The 22,648-nt window shown below is 43.6% G+C and overlaps 1 protein-coding gene across 3 annotated transcripts in view; it reads right to left on the bottom strand.

Moving 5' to 3' along the window:
* Positions 1-302: 302 nt before the first annotated feature.
* Hivep2 (HIVEP zinc finger 2) overlaps positions 303-22,648 on the bottom strand; it is a 220,281-nt gene continuing 197,935 nt past the window's right edge. For all 3 annotated transcript variants that reach the window (XM_045157882.1, XM_045157883.1, XM_004651154.2), the window contains 6 exons: positions 16,671-22,194; positions 15,844-15,998; positions 13,019-13,194; positions 8,887-8,988; positions 6,857-7,755; positions 303-1,257 (listed from right to left, as the gene is read on the bottom strand). In XM_045157882.1, the coding sequence (XP_045013817.1) occupies positions 433-1,257; positions 6,857-7,755; positions 8,887-8,988; positions 13,019-13,194; positions 15,844-15,998; positions 16,671-21,800 (7,287 nt within the window). In that variant the 5' untranslated portion in view covers positions 21,801-22,194 and the 3' untranslated portion in view covers positions 303-432. The remainder of the gene's footprint in view (positions 1,258-6,856; positions 7,756-8,886; positions 8,989-13,018; positions 13,195-15,843; positions 15,999-16,670; positions 22,195-22,648) is intronic.

Below are 22,648 nucleotides of genomic sequence, written 5' to 3'. Positions count from 1 at the left end.
TTTAGATCCAAGTGTCCAAAAAAAGGAAAGAAATTACATTTATTACAAAGCAGATACACAAATTCTAAAATATGTACAAATTACTGCTAAAAAATGCTTATAAGAATATAAGCAAAGTAAAGAAAAGGCACAAACATCTGTACAATTTTAAAAGTACCAGACCCAATAGGTTAATTTCAATTTTTTTTGTTTTGTTTTGGTCAGGCTCATGATGACTTGTTAATTTACCTAATTCTTTTGAAAAAAACATATATATATATATATATATATATATATATATATATATATATATATATGAGATCAACTACTGCAACTTAGGACAGGCATGCTATAAACTTGTTTACCTCTATTCCTAGAAAAAAACAAAAACAAAAAAAGGTGTGTGAGGGGAGGGGTAGAAATGTGGAAATGAATGTCTCCATGCATCTCAGATCAATGTAATTGCTTTTCCGATGAAGGTTCATTGCCTTCCTCTGTGCTTGTAGATAAGTCCTTGCTGCTGTGAAAGTTCGTCTGCTTCTCGTTCACACAACTCTTGCTGTAAAACGTGGAGTGAGCTGATGCAGTCTGTGATGTACCAAAACTGTCCTTTTCACCGTCATGCAAGTCAGGGCGGGAGCCTGAGGTACAGGGAAGTCCTGGCTCAGGCCCGCTAAAGTGTCTCATGCTAACATGTGCACTTTCCAAGGGTTTCTGGTGGGGCTCTTGCACCCGGATGGGCTGATCGGCCCCGAGCAGAGCTGCCTCTTCTGTGGCAATCCGGAGAGAGGCGATGGCTTTCGTACAAGTCTGTATGTTTTCCTCCTGTTCCCTTTCTGTGGCATTCAGGCTGTCTTCTGAAGTGCTCTGTTTCATCAGGAGCCGGGGAGAGGAAGGAGTGCTGGGTAGACCAGATGACTGCAAAGCATGAGGCCCTCGCTGCTTCTCGTGCTGCCTGGAAAGAGCATAGGGATCCTTGGCGAAGGCCTCCCCAGACGCTCCTTTCTTCTCCTCAGAGCCCTCCATGGGCAGAGGCAATGTGGGTGGAGGATGTAAACTGGAAAGGGCCGAGGGCATGGAGTGAACCATTTGGATCCCCCCCACTGGCACCATGGGGATAGGAGCTCGCACTTGCTGCTGAGAGTGGAGTGGAAGATGACTGAAGACATAGTCATTAGGACCCTCAGGGAAAAGGCTGGAGCCTTGATGTTCATAAGCACCTTCTTGGTCTCCATAGAGACTAAAGTAGGGAACCTGAGGTAATCCTCTTCTTAGATTCTGCAGGAAAACAAAGGGCACAAAGTTCAGACCCTGCTTAGCTTCTCACTCACTCACTGGTTCACAGCCCAGTCAGCTGCTCAGGACACACTGCCTAATCCTTCAACTTCCATTTCTCAAAACAAAAGATTTCTCAGCTGTCATTTCAAATCTTTAAACCATGCTGTAAAAAGTGACTTTTTTCTTTAAACAGCAAGGTGATAAAGCATTCAGTGTATTTCCCACTAGGTACAGAGACACATTGTGGCTGTTTTCATAAAAGAGAATGAAGAGAATGGATTATCACCAAAAAAACTTTATCAAGCAAAAAAAAAAAAACAAACCTAGCAAACACTGACAAATGAGTTTTAAGTTCAAAATAATGTAAGAGGTTACCTTCTGTTTATACACTGAGCTGATTTTAAGGATGTTTCTTAAGAGTTGGTAAGAGTAACAAGCTCAAAATAGACTTTTTAGAAACTGTTTTCCACGGAAAGAATGATAGGGAAGTTGTGAGGACCCACATACTGGTTCCTTCACTGGAAAAAACATGAGCCTACTTGAAAGGAATAAATTTCTACTCAAGAGATGTCCAACACAAATGACAAGCTTCTTCAAGTCACAATTCAAGGCTATTTAATTCTCCCATTGATGGCAGTTTCTCTAAGGAAGCTATTCATTTAAGCAGTTGTTAGCATTATAATTTTATATACATATATATATACACACAATATGTGTGTATACTAAAAATTATGAATTACTGAGTTTATTTGGGGAGAGATCACAATTCATGAGATTTGATTTAGGGGAAATTAATATCTAGGAAAAGATGTGGAAGACCAGACATAGAAACCCCTTCAAATAATAGCCCAGCGAGGATTAAGAAATAGTGAAGGACTGAGAGTTCTAAGATCAATCATATATGTAAACAAAGTGAGAAGATACCCAAAAGCATAACACCGACAGATGGCAAGCAGAAAAATACCCAAGTCAAGATAAGTACTCTCCCCTTCCTAGCCAAACTGGAAGGAGGGACGGACTCACTGTGGATATTTAGGCCAGGTCACATGACAAAAGGATGAAAGAATACTACATATTTTCAAAAGTTAATTTACACTTGACTTCATAGCTAGGAATCAAAGATGGCTGTGCCTGACTTCTTTTGTGGACATTATTTAGATGTGGCTTTCTGGGCATGAATGAATGAAGAATATTTAAGATTAGGGGCCCGAATTCCAGATTCCATGGATCTTAGTCCTTAAAATGAAGAATTTTCTTCTCTCTATTCGTTTCTGTGGCTGAACAAAACTCAGACTGTCAGGTTTTTGTGGGATGGTCAGATTTTGGTTTCTGTGATTCATTCCATTACTGGGCTGCAATTTACAAGAGAATCCACTAGTTGTCTGGAGAACTTCAAATAGATTTAAAACTTGTCAAATATGATTGTTTGCTAAGAGATTGATTGAAAAAATATAATTCATTGCAGGGCTGCTTGGGTTCTCAAGTTCAAGGGTTGCTTAATGACATTAAGGAATCACCCAGTTTATGCATCATTTCAGCTACTCTGTGCATTGTTTGGCATTTACCCTGCTCTGGGCCACAGCTTATTCAAGCTACAAACATTCTGGAATGGTATAGTCACCAACCCTATAATCACCAAGGGAAGAGGGGACTTTTGGAGTGTGCAGAAGCTGTCTTAAATACTGCGTGCACACACGTGCGCACGCGCATGCACGCACGCGCGCGCGCACAACACACACACACACACACACACACACACTCAGAGACAGTCTCTCTTGTTTCCATGGTTTCATCAGTCCCCAGTTAAGGTAGAAAAACTCCAAAGCCTATAACCAAGATCTTCGAAGAAAGTGAATGCTCTTTCCATCACAGCTATCACAGATTCAAAGTTTAAAATAAAATGTGACTTACTTTTCCATTTTATTTTGGGCTGCTATTTTCATGGCATCCATTGATCAGAATACAGATCAATGGGAGAGTGGAGGAAGGGGCTGAGACTTGCCGTCACACAAAGCTCTTTGAGGTCCCTGACTCCAGGCGGACAAAGGGAGTGATGAATTATCCTCAAAAACCAGAACACAGGGCTAGAGAGATGGCTTAGTGGTTAAGCGCTCGCCTGTGAAGCCTAAGGACCCTGGTTCGAGGCTCAGTTCCCCAGGTCCCACATTAGCCAGATGCACAAGGGGGCGCACGCGTCTGGAGTTCGTTTGCAGAGGCTGGAAGCCCTGGCGCGCCCATTCTCTCTCTCTCCCTCTATCTGTCTTTCTCTCTGTGTCTGTCGCTCTCAAATAAATAAATAAATAAATAAATAAATTAAAAAAAAACCAGAACACACTCAATATGCCTTAACCCCAATAAAATCTTGCGTTAGCAATAGAAGCTTCATATTCACACGTTCCCTGATCAGAAGCGAACGATGGGGGCCACAGGAATAAAACAAAAGGCATGAAGAGAATTTCCACCCTGCCGCCATGGCTACTGCTCCTCATGCCACCAGGCCATTTCCACACGTCCTCTCTCCAGCCACCCATCTGTCTTTCACCCTCCACATAAACTCGCACAAGTATTTCCTACTTTGGTCTCTTCTTCACTGCACTTAGTATTGCTGTGCACCTCGGGCCTAATCAGAACGTGACGGACGACAAGCTCCGTCTTACTTAAAGCTCAATACTACAACAATGAATACTGAATCCAACCAGGAATTATGCCAGGTTTATGCACACATAGGTCTATGCATACTTATTAAATATGCATACATACTATAAACACCCTTACACACACACACACACACACTTCATGTACCAGATCTATTACCCTTACCATCCTTTCCAACAGTGCTGTAATGCCTCTGGAAGCCCAAGGAGAAGAACCAGCTGGGAGCAGGACAGTACTGCCAGGGGAAGATGACAGCTCTATGCTCAGTCACTGGCTGGTGACAAGCAGGCAAAAGTCATTGTCTTGAGAAGGGCCCTCTCAAATGTGCTGACCCTGGGGGCTTGCAGCTTCATGCCATGTTCTTCCAGGGACAGACATATATACACCATAAGCATGGCCCATCTCCTTGAGAGCCAGGGACAGACTTAGAAGCTGTGGCAAACAGGAGAAATGACCTGCCCAAGTTCGCACAGACAGCAAGAGAGAGAGATGGATGGCTGACTGGTTCAGTCAAGACAATTTGTTGTGTGCTGTTTGGTGAAGGCAAGTTATCTGCACTATACATTGAGAACCCAGACTCATTTTTCTCTTTTGTTTCCTATGTATCTACCAAAGCTTTGAAGATAGAAATAGACATGTGTTTGTTTATAAAAGAAAAAAGATAAGATCAGAAACTATTAACATTTCATCTTCATCCTTGAACCACGCATAGATCCTCAAATATTTACTGACTTACTGAGTAAAAGATGTTTCTCTTTTAATTCTATTTGTGAATCTTGAAGTTAAAACTAACCAGAAGGAGCTAGGGCAGAAATGGCAGAGCAGTAGTAAGCCTCAAGATGCATACAAGCCTCCTGTAAACGCGCCTGTATGTCACACTAGGCACCAAAGTCCCTTCACACTAGTCACTGCCTTGTGAAGGCTCCATCAGTGACAAGCAGAAAGACAAGGTCTTGCTGACAGAATTTCCATGAAAAAGGACAATGCCTCATATTGATCCAATTTGATGCTTTTGTACATTATTCGAGAGGGTGAAGCCTTGCTCAGGCAGGGCAGAGCAATCAAGAGAAACACTTCACAGAATACATGTTTGTCAGGTCTATTTTGCTTTGGCCACATGAATCCTTACACATCACAGAATGATGAATGGCCCTCAAATGCGTACGAGTCAGCATAAAATAGGAGGCGCTCAGGACTCTGTTCCCACTGGATGGGGTATTTTCTGTCTATTCCCTCAGAGCCTGAGAACAAAGCAAGGAGATGGGCTCTCTAAAGAGAGCTGATCTAAGTGGTAGACAGACCACAGGCTTCATCCATGGTCAAGTTTAATAGCTCCATTAAAAACACAGGCAAGCTGGCATTAAAAAAAAAAAAAAAAAGGAACAATAACAAAACAGAAACAAAAGCACAAAAGATAGCAACTAAAAAAATCAATAATTTTCTAACCATAGATTCAAAAATCAGATGAATTCTTTTAGCCTTCTTTAATTCCTTCGTTTGAGTTGGTATTATTTTAAAAGAAAAAAATAACAACAGCATGTTGGTGTCTTTGTTTTCGCCAGCTCACACAGGCCAGTTGCAATCCACCTGAACAAAAGCTTCAGGGACGGGCAGGGTGGGGCTGGTCCAGCGCACCCTGCCAGCATCCCTGCGTCTCTATGAGAGAAAACATTTGACACTTCCCCCAGACCCGTGATCAGGCAAGAGGAGAGATTTATGGCTTCCTATACACGCTCCAGTGGCTTTCACTGCACACGATCTCTCCTATCTATTGGTGCCAAGACACAACAACCTGCAGAAATGTAGCTCTTTTTCTTAGCTTGATAATTTATTAGCCTGGCACATAAGTTAACGCTGGGATAGCTGCGGAGGCCTCTGCAGGATTTGCACCACCAAGATGAAGTTGGTACCTGGCTTACGATGGGGAAGGTGACGACGGTGGGGGGTAGGAGGTGAGGAGAGAGAAGGAAACTGGCCACTAGGGTAGGGATAGACAGAGCTGCGGAGTTGGCAGTGTTTCCTGTGCCTAAAAAGGACTGTGCCGGGGCACAGGGCAGGATCAAGAACAAAGAGCACATGCATGAGTCGAGACCAGAAAACCAAGCCACAGTCAAAGCATCCGCGCTCCCAAGGCCTACTGCCTCTGCGCTCACACCCCGCCTTACGCACTTCTGAAAACCCTACCCCAACGGTCTGTTCTGCCATGCCATGGAAGGAGGCCGAGCAGGGCTTTTCTATGGCTTTACACGAAACCTACTGCTTTGTTGAACTCCATGTCCACAACCACAGAGCCAACTTAGTCTCTTACAGAGATCTCGAGAACGTTCTCCTACAGCCCATTCTCTGCATCCTCACTTGGTACCTACAACAGGTGATGCCACCAAGACCATCAGAAACATCCATGCCTCTGACTTATAAACCTACTGGATATATTACGCTCTCTTTACCAGTTTCTCATGTCCTCTCACACTGGGCAATGTAATGAGTGTATCTTATTTAAAAAAAAGTTGTGAAAGTCAATGATAATGACTGGTTAAAAGTCCTCCCTAAAACATCCTGTGAACTTCTGTGTATGCAGGCGTGCCATTCCAGGGCTTCAGTAAGGTTTTGGCACAAGTTAAAGCTAGAAAGCCCTCTGGAGTTGCCAGCTGTTTGTGGCCAGAAGCACGCTCCTACTCGGCTGCAGTGCCTCTCACTTAGAGTAATCCCATAGTCATGTTATTGATAACAGAAATGTCTTCCTTTTGTTTCCAGTACCTGGTTCACTCCTCCTAGTGACAGAATACCATGTCATAATAAATGCCACACGAGAGTGTTCTCACTACCAGGTTCACTCCTCCCCATGAAGAGATACTCATGTGCTAATGGATAACACACTAGTGTGTTCTCAGGAGGCGCTGATGTCCTCAGCTGATGTTCCAAGACAGTGTGGAGTTATACTTACAGGAGGCCCCAATACAATTGGCTCTGCTTGCAGATACTGCCCCATGGGTAACGGTGGGTTATGATATAAAGCCCTTCTGGGAGATGGTGCTCTGATGGTGGCCATGTATCTTCTCTCTCTTCTGGGAGACAGGTCTCTTCTTACCATGGTGATGTCTTTTCCAGGAGACAATGGCCTCCTTGGGGACAAATGCCTCCTTGGTGAAATATCTCCTTGGGACATCTCTCTCCTCAAGGCAGCTTCCTTTCTTGGTGACAGATGCCTCATGGGTGACAGATCTCTCCTAGGTGACAAATGTCTTCTGGGTGACAAATCTCCTTTAGGTATCAGATACCTCTTTGGAGAGTTATCTCGACAGGGCGAAGAGTCATATCCCGGTGAGGAATGGCGGCTTGAGGGGGAGAAGTCCCTCGGGGAGGAGCTGGGCTCTGAGGACAGCAAGGCCTCTTCATCCATGGAGCTGGGTATGTCTAACCTGTCTTTGTCTGGTTCCGAGTCTGTACTCTTGCTCTGGAACAGCCTCTGGTATTCCGTCATCTGGGTATCTTCACAGGCGTCACTGGGTGTCATGAGCTGAGTAACCTGTATACTCGGCAAAGTAACCAAATAGCTGATCAGAGATGAGTGTCCCAAGGAGCTATCCGGAGGAACTCCATGGGGTACGGTGCCGACATTCACAGGCAAGGAGGAGAACCTAGGCGGCTGAGGACTGGTGCTTCTTGATCTCGTTTTGGGTGTCAAATCTCCCTGGTCATCGAAGTCATCATCGTCTTCATCATCGTCATCATTGTCATCTCCATCTTCACCATCCGACTCCTCGGCATCTGAGAACTGGTGATCCGTTGAAATGCTGGACATACTGTGCTTCTCTGAAGCTTTGTGCAAATCTTCCATGTTTTCTGAAACAACCAAACAGAAAATCACAGTGATCAACGTCCAAATGTCAAGGTGAGGAGCTGATTTCGACCCCATCTCTTTCCAAAAGCTTTCCTTAAGCGTGTAGCCCCCTTACTTCTCGATTCTCAGAGCTCTCCTGGACACTTACTTGACCCTGAATGGGTGCTAATCGTTGTATATCTCTTTGGTTTGATGATGGGGAACTCTGGAGTAGAATCTTATGTTTCAGACTTCAGAGAAGTCTTGTTAGAAAACCCTAGCCAAATGAATACGAAGAATATGGCTAAGGCTGGAGAGATGGCTTAGCAGTTAAGGTGTTTGCCTGACAAGCCAAAGGACCCAGGTTCAATTTCCCAGGACCCACATAAGCCATATAAGGCAGTGCATGTGTCTGGAGCTCTTTACAGTGGCTGAAGGCCCTGGCCCACCCTTTCTCATTGTCTATCAGCCACTTTCACTATCTCTCTCTCTCTAAACTAAATAAAATAAATAAATAAAAATAAAAAAAATAATGTGGCTAATGATTGATGCCCGAGGAAAAGGATCAGCATCATGTCTCCTCAGGTTCACGTGCAAACTTACACATGGTGCTCCACAGGAGCATTAGCCAACCCTTAGGTTCTCTCCTGAGGCTCAGGAAGAAGAGTTTTTTCCACTAGATTTACTACTATTAGGAATAATAACACACCAAAATGCTATCCAAATTTCTAAAACTGCTTCATTATACTTAAACCACAATAATAAATCAAGGGCAATCATGTAGATAGATAGACAGATAGATAGATAGATAGATAGATAGATAGATAGATAATAGATAGATAGATATGTACATATAGATATAGATATATAGATAGATAGATGCAATATATCTATATCTATATCTATCTATCTATCTATCTATCTATCTATCTATCTATCTATATTCACACACACACATATGTCACAATGTCAGATAAAACTATTTTCCTATAAGACCTCTCCTTTCCCCAAGTTATAGTTGAGATGCTTTTATTTCTCCTCAGCAGGCTTTTGGCAATTCAATGTCAGTTTTATTTTCTATCTTCTATATTGAGTATTTAATGAAATGTAATCATTTGAGCCATAAAACTCCAGTCAACTCAACAAGGACACACCTGTTTCCTCAGTTTCCGTATCATCCACTGACGTCATTGAGACTCCCAGCTCTAGGCATTTTTTCATGTGTGCTTTAGATTTCATATGTTTTGTTAAGTTTCCTGGAAAATACAACCAATAAAAAAATAAATTAACTGGCTGTCCAACTATATCTACTTCAAAATTCAGGAAGTGATTTAGTTTGGGTAAACATGTTTCTACTTCCCCTTGCCTAAACCTTAAGATGCACAGAAGTCCTAATTTCAGATTTTCTCTATTATAGAAGGTATATGGAAATCTGGGGTCATTTCTTTTTTAAGAGTTACAAGACTGGGGATCTCAGATTTTCCTGACTGAAAGGAATCTAGTAGCTATCAATAGGGCAAATACATAACCCCTCCCTGTAAACTCCATATATGAGGTAGCACACTTCAGAAAATTTTCAGGATAAAAATATTCTCAACACAACCCATGGCCTTCAGGCATTGATCAGACAGATTAAACTCCAAGGATCCTCACTGGTCCGAAGGATAATTATACAAAGTAAATGAGAGCCAACCTTGTAAATGAACTCAAAGATCAATACAGACAGGTAGTCGACCACTGACAAGGACCATTATTTCCAAGGTTAGTCTTTCTGTCAGGCATTATGTTAGAAAACTTTGCAAGAGCAGTTTCTAAAAGTCTGAAGGAGCAATATTGCTTTTTTTATTTGATTTGAGACTTCTATCATTCCAACACCAATAAAAGGATTCATGTCAATATGGTTACATATTTTAGCACCCATTCATTTGTGCATATACCTATACCTATAGTTATATTTATATTTCTGTTAACATATACAATTATTATATAGAACACAAAGAAATTCTGAGAACGCTAATCCAATCAGTCTTGTCTCAGTCTATGGACAGAGGAGAAGGAAGGAGAAAGGAGATAAATAAACATATGTATATACTGTGGTGGTTTGAATAAAAATGACCCAATTTTTTGATATTTTATTTTTATTTATTTTAGAGAGAGAAAGCAGGAGAGATTGAGGGAAAGAAAGAGAGCAAGAGAGACAGAGACAGAGAATGGGCACACCAGGGCTTCTAGCCACTGCAAACAAACTCCAGATGCATGCACCACCTTGTGCATCTGGCTTACATAGGTACTGGGAAAAAGGAACTGAGATCGTTTGGCTTTGAAGGCATGCGCCTTAGCCACTGAGCAATCTCTCCAGCCCTGCCCACTAGTTTTTGAATGAAAATAGGCTCATGTGTTTGAATATTTAATCTCAATCTGGTGGTGCCCTTTGTGGAAACTTAGGAGGCAGAACCTCGTAGGGGGAGTGTGTCACTGGGGCAGGTCTTGTGGCATGACTGCCTGGTCCTGCTCATTCTCCTCATACTTTCTCCACTGCCTCCTTGCTGGTATGATGTTGTGATTCTGGTTTCCTGCTCCTGCCATGCTCAGCCCGCCTTGATGAACTCCACCCTCTGCAACTGTAAGCCACAATAAAAATCTTTCCTTCCTTAAGTTGCTTCTGGCCAAATATGTTATCCAAGCAATGAGAAAGTAACTTATACCTACACACACACACGCACACACACACACACACACAGAGCAATTCTATATCAAATGACTTGTCAAGAGGTCTGAGAGTCCATTCAGTACAGAGTCTACACATTTGCTTTGATAAAAATGGGCCACGTTACTATCTATGCCCTTTGGTGATGTGTTGATAATGCCACCAACACATGCCTTAGTTTTACACACAGGCTCCCTGAAATCTTGTTGTCAACCCAGCCTGCACAGTTTATCCTCCATTTAGAGCTATTTAGCTTATTATTAATAGAATAAATAAGCCACAATTTATAATTTTGCTAAAAATTTCTATTTTATTGGTATCACTTGTTATTTTGTTATATTGTTGTTTATACATCCATGGGTTCTATGTGTAAATAAATAAATAGAAGAACTTCCAGGCTCTCATAGTACTTATCAAAATGACGTATTTTCAACTTTTTAAAGAGGAGAAGCTTGATAGATAGACATACCAGTACTTAAATGTGTAAATGAACTAAACAATCAGGTTTCCATAAATTAATGGGAAGTCATCTGCTTCTTCAGGGTGTAGATATGTCTGATACGTTAACGAGTGTGGATGATAAGTCATGAGAAAGCTTACAGCCAGCCCGCTGTATTTGTGGTTTCTTTATTTGTGGATTCAACAACATGAGGATGAAAAATATTTGGAAAAAAATTTCATTTGTATTGAATCTCCACAAACATGTTTCTCCTGATTACTCACTAAGCAGTATGATAGAACAATTCATGTAGCAATTACACTTTGTTGGATATGATGAGGAACATAGAAATGAATATGGACAGGAGGGCGAAGGTAAGTCACATGCCAAAACTAGACAATTTCTTACAAGGGGACCAAGCGTCCTTGTGTTTTGGTTTCTGTGGGGTATGAAAACCTGACCCACATACCTGCTGCAGGAGCCTACTTGGACTTTAGTGCATGTTTCTTCTCCTGTATTTTTTTCGGTGTCCATTCCAAGGAGTCAAGCTCTGGACTCTGTTTCTCAGAGTAGATTTGTAACTAGAAACTGGGACCAGAAACAGTTCTCCCTGGGTTTGGTTTTCACGCGTCAAGGGCACCTGAGATGGCCGACAAGGACCAGCAGAGTGCAGGGGGGTAGGAGAGGAGTCGCAGGGACTGATCCTGCACAGCACCACAGCTGTGCTCAGAGATGAGAGTGTGCACTCGAACACGGGGTGGGGGGGGGACTTCCTAGGATGCTGTGCTCATCCTACCATTCTGAGACATCTGAATCCTCCAAAAAGCTGTCAGGGAAACTCTATTAATGACCAAGAGTACATGGCTTCCCCCTAAGACTCCAGAATGATAGTTCAGGCCCAGTTTTAATAAAATTTCCAGAATGTGTCACTTCTTCACCCAGCTTTCACAAAGCCTTACAGTAGATGCATGCCCAGTTGAAGACACACCATTTGCAATGCCTAGTGACTCTACAGTGTGTCCTTCAATCAACGTTTTTGTTTTTGCTCTCAGAGAATTTCTGATTAAGATTCTGTATAAAAAGCCTTGGTTGTGGAGAAGTAGATGGCATTTAAAGGACCTTATGTTTATTTCTTTTGAAGTACAAATGAATGCATAACCTATCACTTTTGAACTTCAAATAAGGCATTCCTGTCACATAAATACATTTCTAACAAAGAAGAAGCAGATATGTGGTGACACCAAACATGTACACTTGTATTAAAACAATATAATAATTTAGGATATAGATCTACAAGTGACAACAGGCAGACGTTTCACCACCATATTATTTTATTTAATACAAAAATTTGAAGTAAGACACTGGAAATAATGTAAGATTGGTAATGGAATGTCTATAGCACCTCTTAGATCTGATGTACTGTAAAAGCATATCATGATTTATAAAATGGCAGAAATATAACTAAAGCAACCTTCTTGAGTAAATTATTTTTGTATAAATGAACCTGTTAAAAACAGACTTTTGAAATTAAAAAAAAAAAAAGACACATCACCATTTTATGGCCAGTCCTCTTCGGGTGAGATTAACAGTTGTTGCCTGAGAGTAAGAATTGACTCTGTGTTGATAAATACACAGAACAGAGGCTATCAAATTTCTATGCATAATTAATGCAGTTGTGGATGGAGGGGGCCCATTTGGGAGTCTGTGGATCTCTACATTATTTATAATCTTGAAACTGACCACGGGCACATATTTTCTTCCCAGCTGCTCCCTTGCCTTCCCATTCCCACTGCATGCATTACCTCCCTGCAGAATTTCAATACTGGTGCAAATATTACCTAGACCACATAGCATTTCCACCATGAAGTAATAGCAATCCAGGCAATTCTTAGCCACTTCCTTCAGAGACAACCAGCCTGGCTCTAAGTCTGTAGCTCTTAATTGGTCATAAAAGGAGCCTAACAGTCTCACATACATCCTTTGATCGCCAGCACAAGGGAGGAAAAACATTTCATGGAGTCATAGTTTCACAAACAAAACCACACTGTTGTTGGTGAAAGTGAGTTACAAGACGCGTTTAGAATCATAAGCAGCCATAAGTCATCGTAAGTGCTTTTACTCTCAAATATTGGACTTGTACCTTTCGTTTTGAAGGCGAAATTACACAGCTTGCATACATAAGGCCGGACATCAGTGTGTGTGCGTATGTGTTTTTTGAGCATGCTTGGCTTCTTGCAGCGAATCCCACACTCTTCGCAAATATACTTCCCACGTCCACGTCCTCTGACATACACGTAGTCTTCATTTGATTTGTACCTTATAAAAGGAGGAATCCACTGAGATTTCAGACACTCATGGGGTGTGACACATCAAACCAAAGTGATCATTGAATGGACTCAATTCTTATGAGGCTCTTTTCCAATTATTCAACTTCACTTTGATAAACTTTGGAATGGTTATGCAATTCAAGCCTAAAACAACTAGATAGTAGATGTAGCACTATAAACAAAACATCATTCATTCTACATAGAATTACAAATGGAATCAGCTCTGCTAGAGTATAAACATGTTCACTCAGTATCCATGGTCCAGTAGGCTTATATAAGTCCCAATGAGTTATAGACCCAGGCTTATTACTTTTGGAGTTTAGTAAAGCCTCCAATCAAGGAACATTCAAAAGCATCCCAACATATTGAAATTATCATGCTTCATGCATCATTGTTAACATTACATCATCTAAAATATACACGTGCACACGCCCTTCTACGTTTGCTAAAATAAGTATAACTGAGAATAGAATTTTTCATTGCAAGTTTCCACTCTATTTTTATAATCCTGGCACATGAGTGCCTCAGAAATTTCAAGTTTACACAGGCTAAGCTGAGCTCACCAACTGTTGTCTACAGATTTGATCTGTTCTTCTCAGGGATCATGAATTTTTACTAACGTGGAGTCCTAATTTCAACTGGCTGCTTGAAGGTACCATTGCATAAGGAAAACTAGAGATTCTATTTTGAATCAAATTTGCATGTGTTTCCAGGAAGATTTCATAGAGAGGTATGAAAGGATATCTGAGGTCATCTACTTTAATCAAACTGGATAGATGAACACAGTCTTAGATATTTCCTTTGGTGATGACAGAAAACATACCCCATGTTCTACAATCCCATTTTGTTTAGAACACAATATAACCCATGATGCATCACAGCACAGTGGAATGCTACTGAATAAGTCAGTGAATTAGTATTATCTCTTAAATCACAGGCAGGCTTGAATCATGGGTCCAATATCACTTTGGAAAGATTTTCCTGTCTGGGGGTTCTTTGTATAACTCCCAAAGATAGCCTAATATGCAAAATTCCTCATTCATGGTGAATTTGTTTAATATGCCTGATTTACAGTTTTAGTTTCTCATTCTTAAGGGCATGCAATGACCCTTTCTTACTTCAGCTAATGCACCAATAGGAATAAAAACAAGTTTCAACTTAGCTGACCAATCTATTTAAGGCTTTTTAAAGGGGGGGGGGAACACCCATATATATTTTCAAATACCAAATTTCATCTTAACAGTATTACTGACCAAGGTGAGAATGAAGTAGACCGGAAAACATAGGTAGTCAATTTCAAACACCCTATGCTTCTATTTTTCCTCTTTTGTAGAAAATTTCAACTTCAGATTCTTCTTCAAAGTTTTTATTTAATCTCACGTGACGTTTTTGTAATAACTCAGAATAATACTTAAAGATATAAAAATATTCTTCACTTTTCAATTTCATTATACTCAGTTCCTAACTAGGTCAAATTGTGTATGGACTACAGATAAAACTTGACAGAAAGCCAAATATCTTCAGAAAAGGATAATCAGATTTATTTTAATCTATCCTCATAGTTCATGAGAAATATATCTCATCACCAAACATTCATCATTTTTATATTGTCCTTAAATACAATTGGAATTAATTTAATTGATATATTGGAGAAAAGAGGCTAATGACATAATGATCCCAAAAATGTAATTAAGTACTTGAAAAAATTTTATATTGAAATCATAAATCTAGACTTCTTCCATGCCACTGGACTGAATTGCTATCAAAATCTAAAACTAGCCATTACATATACATTTTCTTAATTATACAGATAATAAAATCACGGGAGTATATTATCTGAGTTTCAATGGCTCATACAAAACTCAATGTTTAAGAATTTCTTTTTTTATAAAAACTATTTATTTATTTGCAAGGAAGGAGGGAATGGGTGGGCATGCCAGGGCTTCCAGCCACTGCAAATGAACTCCAGATACATGTGCCACTTTGTGCATCTGGCTCTACATGGGTACCGGGGAATCAAACCCAGGCCAACAAGCTTTCCAAACAAACGCTTTTACCCACTGAGCCACCTCCCCAGCCCAAACTTCTTAACGTTAAAGAAATTGTTATAGGTCAGTGGAAACAGGAGACATGACAGTAAATGCCATGTGACACTCTGACGTGGATCATGAACAGAACAAGGACATGGATGAAGCTTCCAGTGTCACATTAAAGTCTATAGTTTAAAGACTTTAACTTGTTCTTAAAAATGTATGTGAGAACTCATAATTTAACTAACGTAAGCGTAGATTAAAATATGCTTACTTATAACCCAAACACCCATAAAAATACCAAAGAATCAACAAATACAGTAGCATTCAAGAGAGTCTGCTAACTAGTGAATTTTATATTAAAGGCGTGAAATTTTAAGGTAAGGTTCAAACCTCACATAACAAGGTCATGTTCATGAGAGCAAATCCTGAAAGAAAATGCATGTGCTCCTTATGTTTCACCAGCCAGAGTTCAGATATGTGTCTGGTAAAAGAATCTACTTTATACTTCCACTGAGAGCACACACTGTTTTTCCCATGCAGACATCCAAGGCCATTTAGTCTGACTTAAAACCGAACATTTTACATGTGGATTTATGTTTTCTTACCCTCCTTCAAAGATTTTAATTCGGATTGGCTCAGTTTGTTTGGATCCAATCTCTTTATCTCCATGAATATCTCCTTTCCCCCTTTCCTTTAAGATATTTCCCACTAATTTCCTTTCTAGTTTGCTGCCAAATAAGAAGGGTGCATCAGGTTTCATCTGCAGGATAGAAAGAGAATCATTTCAGAAGCTTTCTCCAAGATACAGCTGCCCACACACCCCACCTTTTTATTATCTCTGAATGTTTTCTGAAATCCTATGCTGAAAGGCTATAAGCTAAAATAAAGGACATGAGGGAAAAGTTTTAAGGTAATTGAAGGATTTATTCTGGCTTATAGATTAAAGGACTACATGCCATCACGTTGGCAAAGGCAGCAGGAGCAGGAGACAGGTTGGTCATATTATGTCCACGGCCGCAAAATACAGTGAACAGGGTGGTAATTTGAATGAATGTTCCCCAAAGCCTCAGAGTTTTGTTTTATTTTTGACTCAGTAGAAATTCTGTATGGACACATCATATGTTGGTACCATCATTTCCTTGCTCCCTGGCCCTCCACCCCATTCCACTGAGGGCCCTCCTCAGTGGGGTTGTTGGTATTCACCATGGGATTGTGGGTTATGAGTTGTGAGAGCAACAGTCAGTTTAAATCTAACTGTTCGTCTAGGAACAAAGTAACCAGTAACTTAAAAATGTCCTTGAGGAAGAGATATGCAGAAGACAAAATTCTGGTCTTAACTTCATTAGTATGTTTGTGGGAACGTCTACCCTTCAGGGTACAGTCTGCTGAGCACTGGGTCCACAGCCCACCATGCTTTCTTACCCTTTCTTACCTGTGCAAACTGCTTCCAGGCACTGGATGACGTCAGCTTGCCTGTTCCCGGCCTGTGCATAGCAGCCAGAGTGTAAATTTCTGCGGTGATTTTTTGCTTGGATCTCAGCAGAGCCAGCGTGGTCTTGGTGTTCAATCCTGATGGGTTTGGGTTACAGGAACTAACGCACCATGACGCATACACGGAGGACTTGAAGGTGGCCTGCTGCATGAAACTGGGTTTTGTATAATTCAAGAAGCACCAACTCACGGTGGTGGTTGTCCGCAGACTGGGGAACTGAAGAACCTGCTGGAAATCAGCCACCTCTGTGAAAAGAAGAGCGGAGTTTGCCACGTTCCCACTGGGGCTGGAGGCCATGTGGACCAGCATGCCAATGGGCATCTTGCGGGCCTTCCCTTCCTCGTCCTGCTGACCGTCCCCTGATGGCAGTGAAGAACTCTGAGGGCTCATGCTCATGTCTGATGCTGACTCATCGATGTCCAGTTCATCTGAGGACTCTCGGCTATCCGTGGGCCCACTGGACTTCCGCTGTGGAAGGGGTGCCCTGGAGCCAGAAAGCATCTCTCTGCTAGGAAGAAAAGGCTCCCTGGAGGGCCCACTGGTAGATGGATGGTCTTGAGATGAGGAGGGAGACAGAGAGGAGAAGGAAGATGACCGTGACTGCAAGCCATCCTTTGGCTCTGAAGCGCAGCCCTGTCTCACCAGCTGAGGTTTCTGGGGCCGAGAGATGCCCTTCTTGATGTCTGAGTTGGTCAGCTCCACGGCGCTGAGCTCCTCCACGATCTGCCCATACATCTTTTCTTCTTTCACCCGTTTCTGCTGCTTTGTTTCCATGAAGAGCTCCAAGCTGCTGGCTGGGGACAGCATCCTTTTGCTGCCTCCCAGGGAAGCGGCGCTGTCAGAGGTGGAAGGTAAACACAGGGGGATGGAGGACTCTAAGCCCAGGGGCAAGGTCTGAGGTACTTTCCAAAGAGGGTACTTTTCCAAGCTTGTATGTTGCCCGAACACGTGGGCGATGTTAAAGCCTATCCCTTGCATGGCTGCGTTGGTTACCAGTGTTCTTTGGGTCATATTCTCATCAACTTTGCATATGACAATGGCAGGACTGTTCGGTCCAAGTATCTGGGATATGCTTGTATACATAACACTTCCATAGGATGGGACGTGGGTCTGGATTCGAACAGGAACCACTGTTCCCGGGAGCGACTGCAAAGGCCCAGCACTCGCGGAGGCAAAGTCTTCTTGAAGCAGCGGCTCAGAGGAGGATTCGGTGGATTGACTGCTGGCTTCCAATGGAAACTTTGAATGTAGCCCTGACGTTCCTGAATAGCACGGGTAAGTCTGCTCTTTTGTGTGTGTGTAATCGGCAGGTTTCTTTCCAGTGTGTTCTGCAATGTGCTCCAAGGGGTAGCTAGCATGAATATCTGCCTGAAAAGAAGGCTTGCTGTAGCTCTTCTGAGGGTGTGGACCAAAGGGATGGGGGAAATGGGTCTGCCACCAGGAAGGCTGCTGAGCTGGCAAATGAACCATACAGACGGTAGGATACTGAAATGGAAACAAGGCGTTCTGGACTGGAGAAAATGGGATTGTGTCTTGATGTGGAAACAGACCCGGCTGTTCAGCGACGTGCTTGCGTGTCATGTAGGATGTTGGCTGCATCAAGGGATTTCTCAAAGATTCCTGACTGTCCATGTGCATCATCTGTTGCTGGGCCAAGTGGAGTGGCCCTGAGCTCAGGGGCGCACAAGGACCCACCACCTGCTTTGCAGGGTCATCTGCTGGAGGCAGAGGAGGAAGCACCGAGGACCACGCAGCCCTGAGACCCGCGTGCAACTGCTCCAAATGTTCATGCTTGACGCTGGGGTCCATGCCGGCTTCACCTTGGGCGATTTCCGGGGAGCCACTAAAGGAAGCCTGCCGCACCAGAAAGCATTTCTTCCTCTCCCGGGAGGGTGATAATGTTGAAGTCGAGGCACCTGCCGCAGGGGCATGGGACAGATTCCCATAATCGAACGATTTGCTCCGAATTTCTGGGACTTCTGTTGGGTGAGGGCAGGGCATCTGCTCAGAGGAGCAGCGACGCATTTCCTTTTGGTGGTGATGGCCTGGAACTGACAGTGAGTAGGAACTGGCAGGAACGGTCAAAAACTCGGAGTGCTTCCCACTCTCGTCTTGCTTGGGAGGCACAGACAACTTGAGGTTTTCTTCTCTTTCAAAAGACATGGAGAAGCTGGAGCTGTGGGACAGGTTGCTTTCTTGGCTGGGGCTGCGAGAGAGGCCAGTGCCTGTGGACTCGAAGCTGGACTCCCCGGAGGAGTGCTCCATATCTGCGAGCCGCAGGCGCTTCTTCTTGGGGGGCAACTTCTCAGCCGGGAGCTGGGAGAGGGTCTCGCTTCTCTGGGGCCACTGGAATTCCTCCACAGGCTTCTCTGGCTCTTTGCTCTGAGATTCCTTCTCCCGCTCAGGTTTGTCAGGCTCCTCAGTGACTCTGATTTCAGGAACCTGAATGTTGTGCTGGCGAACCAGCCTGGGCTGCGTGTGATAGGGCTGATGTGGCACCTGCTGGGAAGGGGCTGGTTTGCCCCCACTCTCTGCACCATCCGCAGGCGAAGCCCACTCCGGGCTCACCGGAGCTTCTGAGACCTCACTGTCACACGTCTCTGAAGGCGAGGGGGCCTTGTCCTGTGCACCGGCCACCAGTTCAGCTGACTCGGATCTTTCAAAGGAATTGGGCCGGCTCAGCGAGTTTGTGTGCTGAATCACCGAAATCACATTTCCAGGAGGTTTCCTGCCCAGGTCTGACATCTTGTCAGAATCAGCAGCGGAGGATGACTCTTCTGACCCAAGAGACGGACTTCCAGATGGCAGCTGGGGCCGACCTGGGTCAAAGCGCTCAGAGTAACCATGAGAAGGGTTCTCGTGTCCAGCCACGGCAAAGCCGCTCCTTCCTCCTTCCTGCGATTTGAGGTCGAACTCTGAAGTCATCACGCCCACCGGCGTGCTCCCTGCACCACCGCATATCATGGGGGTATCCTCCTCGTCTCCCACACTCTTTTCTTTTCGGCGTTTCCTGTTCTCACATGTAGTCCCAAACATGGTTGGCACCCCCTGCATTGGCACCGAGGGGTCGATAAAATATTCTCCTCCATGTTTGAAAGTACTTAAGCAAGACATGTCCCTGTCTTCCCACTTCTTATAAGGCTTACGGCAGGCATCATAGTCATACCCAGCCCTGTCTCCAGGAACCAATTTCTTTTCCTTCAAGGATGAGCCAGCCAGACTCTTGGACATCCTGGTAGGATGCTCGGACTCCAGGTGCCCCTCCTGGACAGATGGCAGCTCAAATGCCGCTTGCCTTCTTAGCATGCGTTGAGGGGGTATGCCCACCGTGCCCGGATAGAACACATCATCAGACCCAGTCATCCTTTCATCAAATGAGTGACTTCCTCTCAAGGAAGGAGGGATACTTAAGTTAGTTGCTGAAGAAGTTGGCATTGAATTGCTTCTGATAAGGGGTGAAGAGTCTACAGGAGCCTCTAAGAGAACTGGGTTGCTGCCCGTGTAATTTCCTGGGTAAAGTTTTCCTTCACTCCTGACAGATGATGGGATGGTCTGTGGTTGCCTGTACTCACTGTTGAATTTGGTGGGCTTCAGCATGCCTGTGTGAGTGGGGTCCATTTCTCCCTTGCTGGGGATCAGCTGGGAGACAGGATCTTCAAACATCTTGACATCTAGTCTGGTATTGACATGAGGTAATGGTTCCATGATACCCCGTCTCCCCATGGTGGTGCGTTCCTGACCAGTGGGAGTAACACTGAGCGTATTTCTTGGACTGAGTCGACAGTATTTCCCAAAGATAATTTCTTCATAAGACTTTGCATTTGTGTTGGGAGGGCTTATTTGCTGCTCTGCGCTTTCTGAGCGAGAGAAGTAGCCAGAATCGGTGCTTCCTTTGCTGTGAGGGCTCAGAAGGTTGAGAGAGGGCTCAGAATCCTGCCCCTTTTTCTCTGACAGTCTCAGTGCAAGTTTCTGTTTCACTGTGTGAGAGTCATCGGCCTTTGTACTTAAAGACGGATTCGGTAGCATGTCAGAGCCAATATACTGAGAGCTTTCACTAGGTAGTGGTATCCCGCTTTTGGGGATGATCAAGATGGGGACTTTCATGGGACCACCCAACGATTCTTCCAAAGACCCATGGTAGCTTCCTCTGCTGGCAAGGTCCAACGGGATGGGTGGTCCAGGGCTCATTTTGTCTGAAGCTTCTGCGAATAAAGAGCTCTCCTCATCCGTGTCTGTGCTCTGCTCGCCATCTGAATGGATCTCTGATTCCACATCAATAAAACCAGCCTCCAGGTCTAATTTAGACACAGCCGACTCTGTGAAAGGTACCAACCCTGCCTTAATTGCATGGGCGTGTGACTTCCTGTGCTTGTACAGGTTGCTCTTCGTCTTGAAGGAGAAACCACACGGTATGCACGGGTACGGCCGCTCACCAGTATGGGACCTGATGTGTTTTTTTAGAACGCTGGGTTTGGCACATGCCCTACTACAGTAAGGACAAATGTACTTGCCCGGTTTTTTGGGCTTATGCTCCTTTTTATGAGCCTCTTCTGCTTGTTCGATACTTTTCTGGGAGTACTGGCTATAAGCAGGGTTCAGGCTGGAAATCTTTTTTCTGGGATAGCCACCACCGTGGCCATGGATGGGAAAAGGGAATAAGTCCTCCGGAGCGACCGGTGGCAAAGAGCCAGGGAAGAGCCAGGGAGGGCCCTCGAGGCTCTGATGGGATTCGCTGCGCATGACCCCCTGCGGCAATGAGTGCTGAGGGAAAGACAGGGAGTGCTGGCATGGGTAAGGACTCGGGCGGTGCGGTGGGTATTGCTTCTCCGTGACTTGCTGCTGGACCACGTCGCCAGGGGAAGCCAGCTTCCCAGAACCGAACAGCTGGGCTGAGGCTGGGTTTCCGATTGGCTCAGGATCTAGTTGTGGTGGCCGCTGTCCTTCCTGACTGCCAAAGGCGCTCATCTTAATAACAGCTGATGGCTCCTGCCTCCATCTACCTGATGTGTTATCCGTCTCTCCAGACCTTGAGGTAGCTTTTTGTGCCAGAGCGTTGTCCCCAGTGTCCATCTTGTTACATAAGGTATTAAGTGCTAGTTTGCCGGAGAGCCAGGCTGATTCATGGGAGTGTCTCCAAGGCTCTGCTGTTTTTTTAAAGCCAGGTCGCTTCCATGTTCCAGGTCCTCTGCAAACGTGTTGATTGTTCCTTTCTCTCTAGAACCTTCCACACCCACACCGCAGTCAATGGGCATTGGATGGGAATGTTCTTGAACCAACCTATATCACAGTTCTCTCCATCACAGAAATGTCCATCTTCAAAAGTAAAGTGCAAATCTACAGAGTTTTCTTATGGCATTGGAATATTTGCAACCAGAATGAAATTGGGATGGTGAATCTTCTAGAAGGAAAGTTGCCCATCAACTGCAGTAAAGTTCAACAACCAGCTTTCCTAATGTACAGTGACCTGAAGGAGAAGAAGACAGAGAGATTATCAAAACAGTCATCAAATGAGACACCAAGACTAATCCTAGATAATCAGTCTGAACTTGGATAAATTTAAAATGTTCTCCATGCCAAGAGACTCTTTGGCTACATTAATTCTGCAACTAAAATATAGTGATTTCAAATTTAGAATTATGTCATGAGCATTATCCCTTCCATGACTGAATTTGAGTCAGTCTTTCATAATATTTCTCAATTTTACTATGAAAAAAAAAAAAACGGGTTGAGGGTGGGTGTCAACTTAGTGGTAAAGCAAACACTTGATAGGCATGAGACTTTGGGCTCAGTCCACAACACCACAACACCAACCAAAAAAAAAAGTGTTTTCAGGAAATGAAAAATTAAATACTATTTATAGTATCATACAATTTTTTTGCAAGTGTACTCATGTGTGGTGTGCATGTATGAGTGTGTGT

This window comes from Jaculus jaculus, chromosome 9, assembly GCF_020740685.1.
Source record: "Jaculus jaculus isolate mJacJac1 chromosome 9, mJacJac1.mat.Y.cur, whole genome shotgun sequence".
NCBI classification, from domain to species: domain Eukaryota; kingdom Metazoa; phylum Chordata; class Mammalia; order Rodentia; family Dipodidae; genus Jaculus; species Jaculus jaculus.
This window is presented reverse-complemented; position numbering and strand designations above follow the sequence as displayed.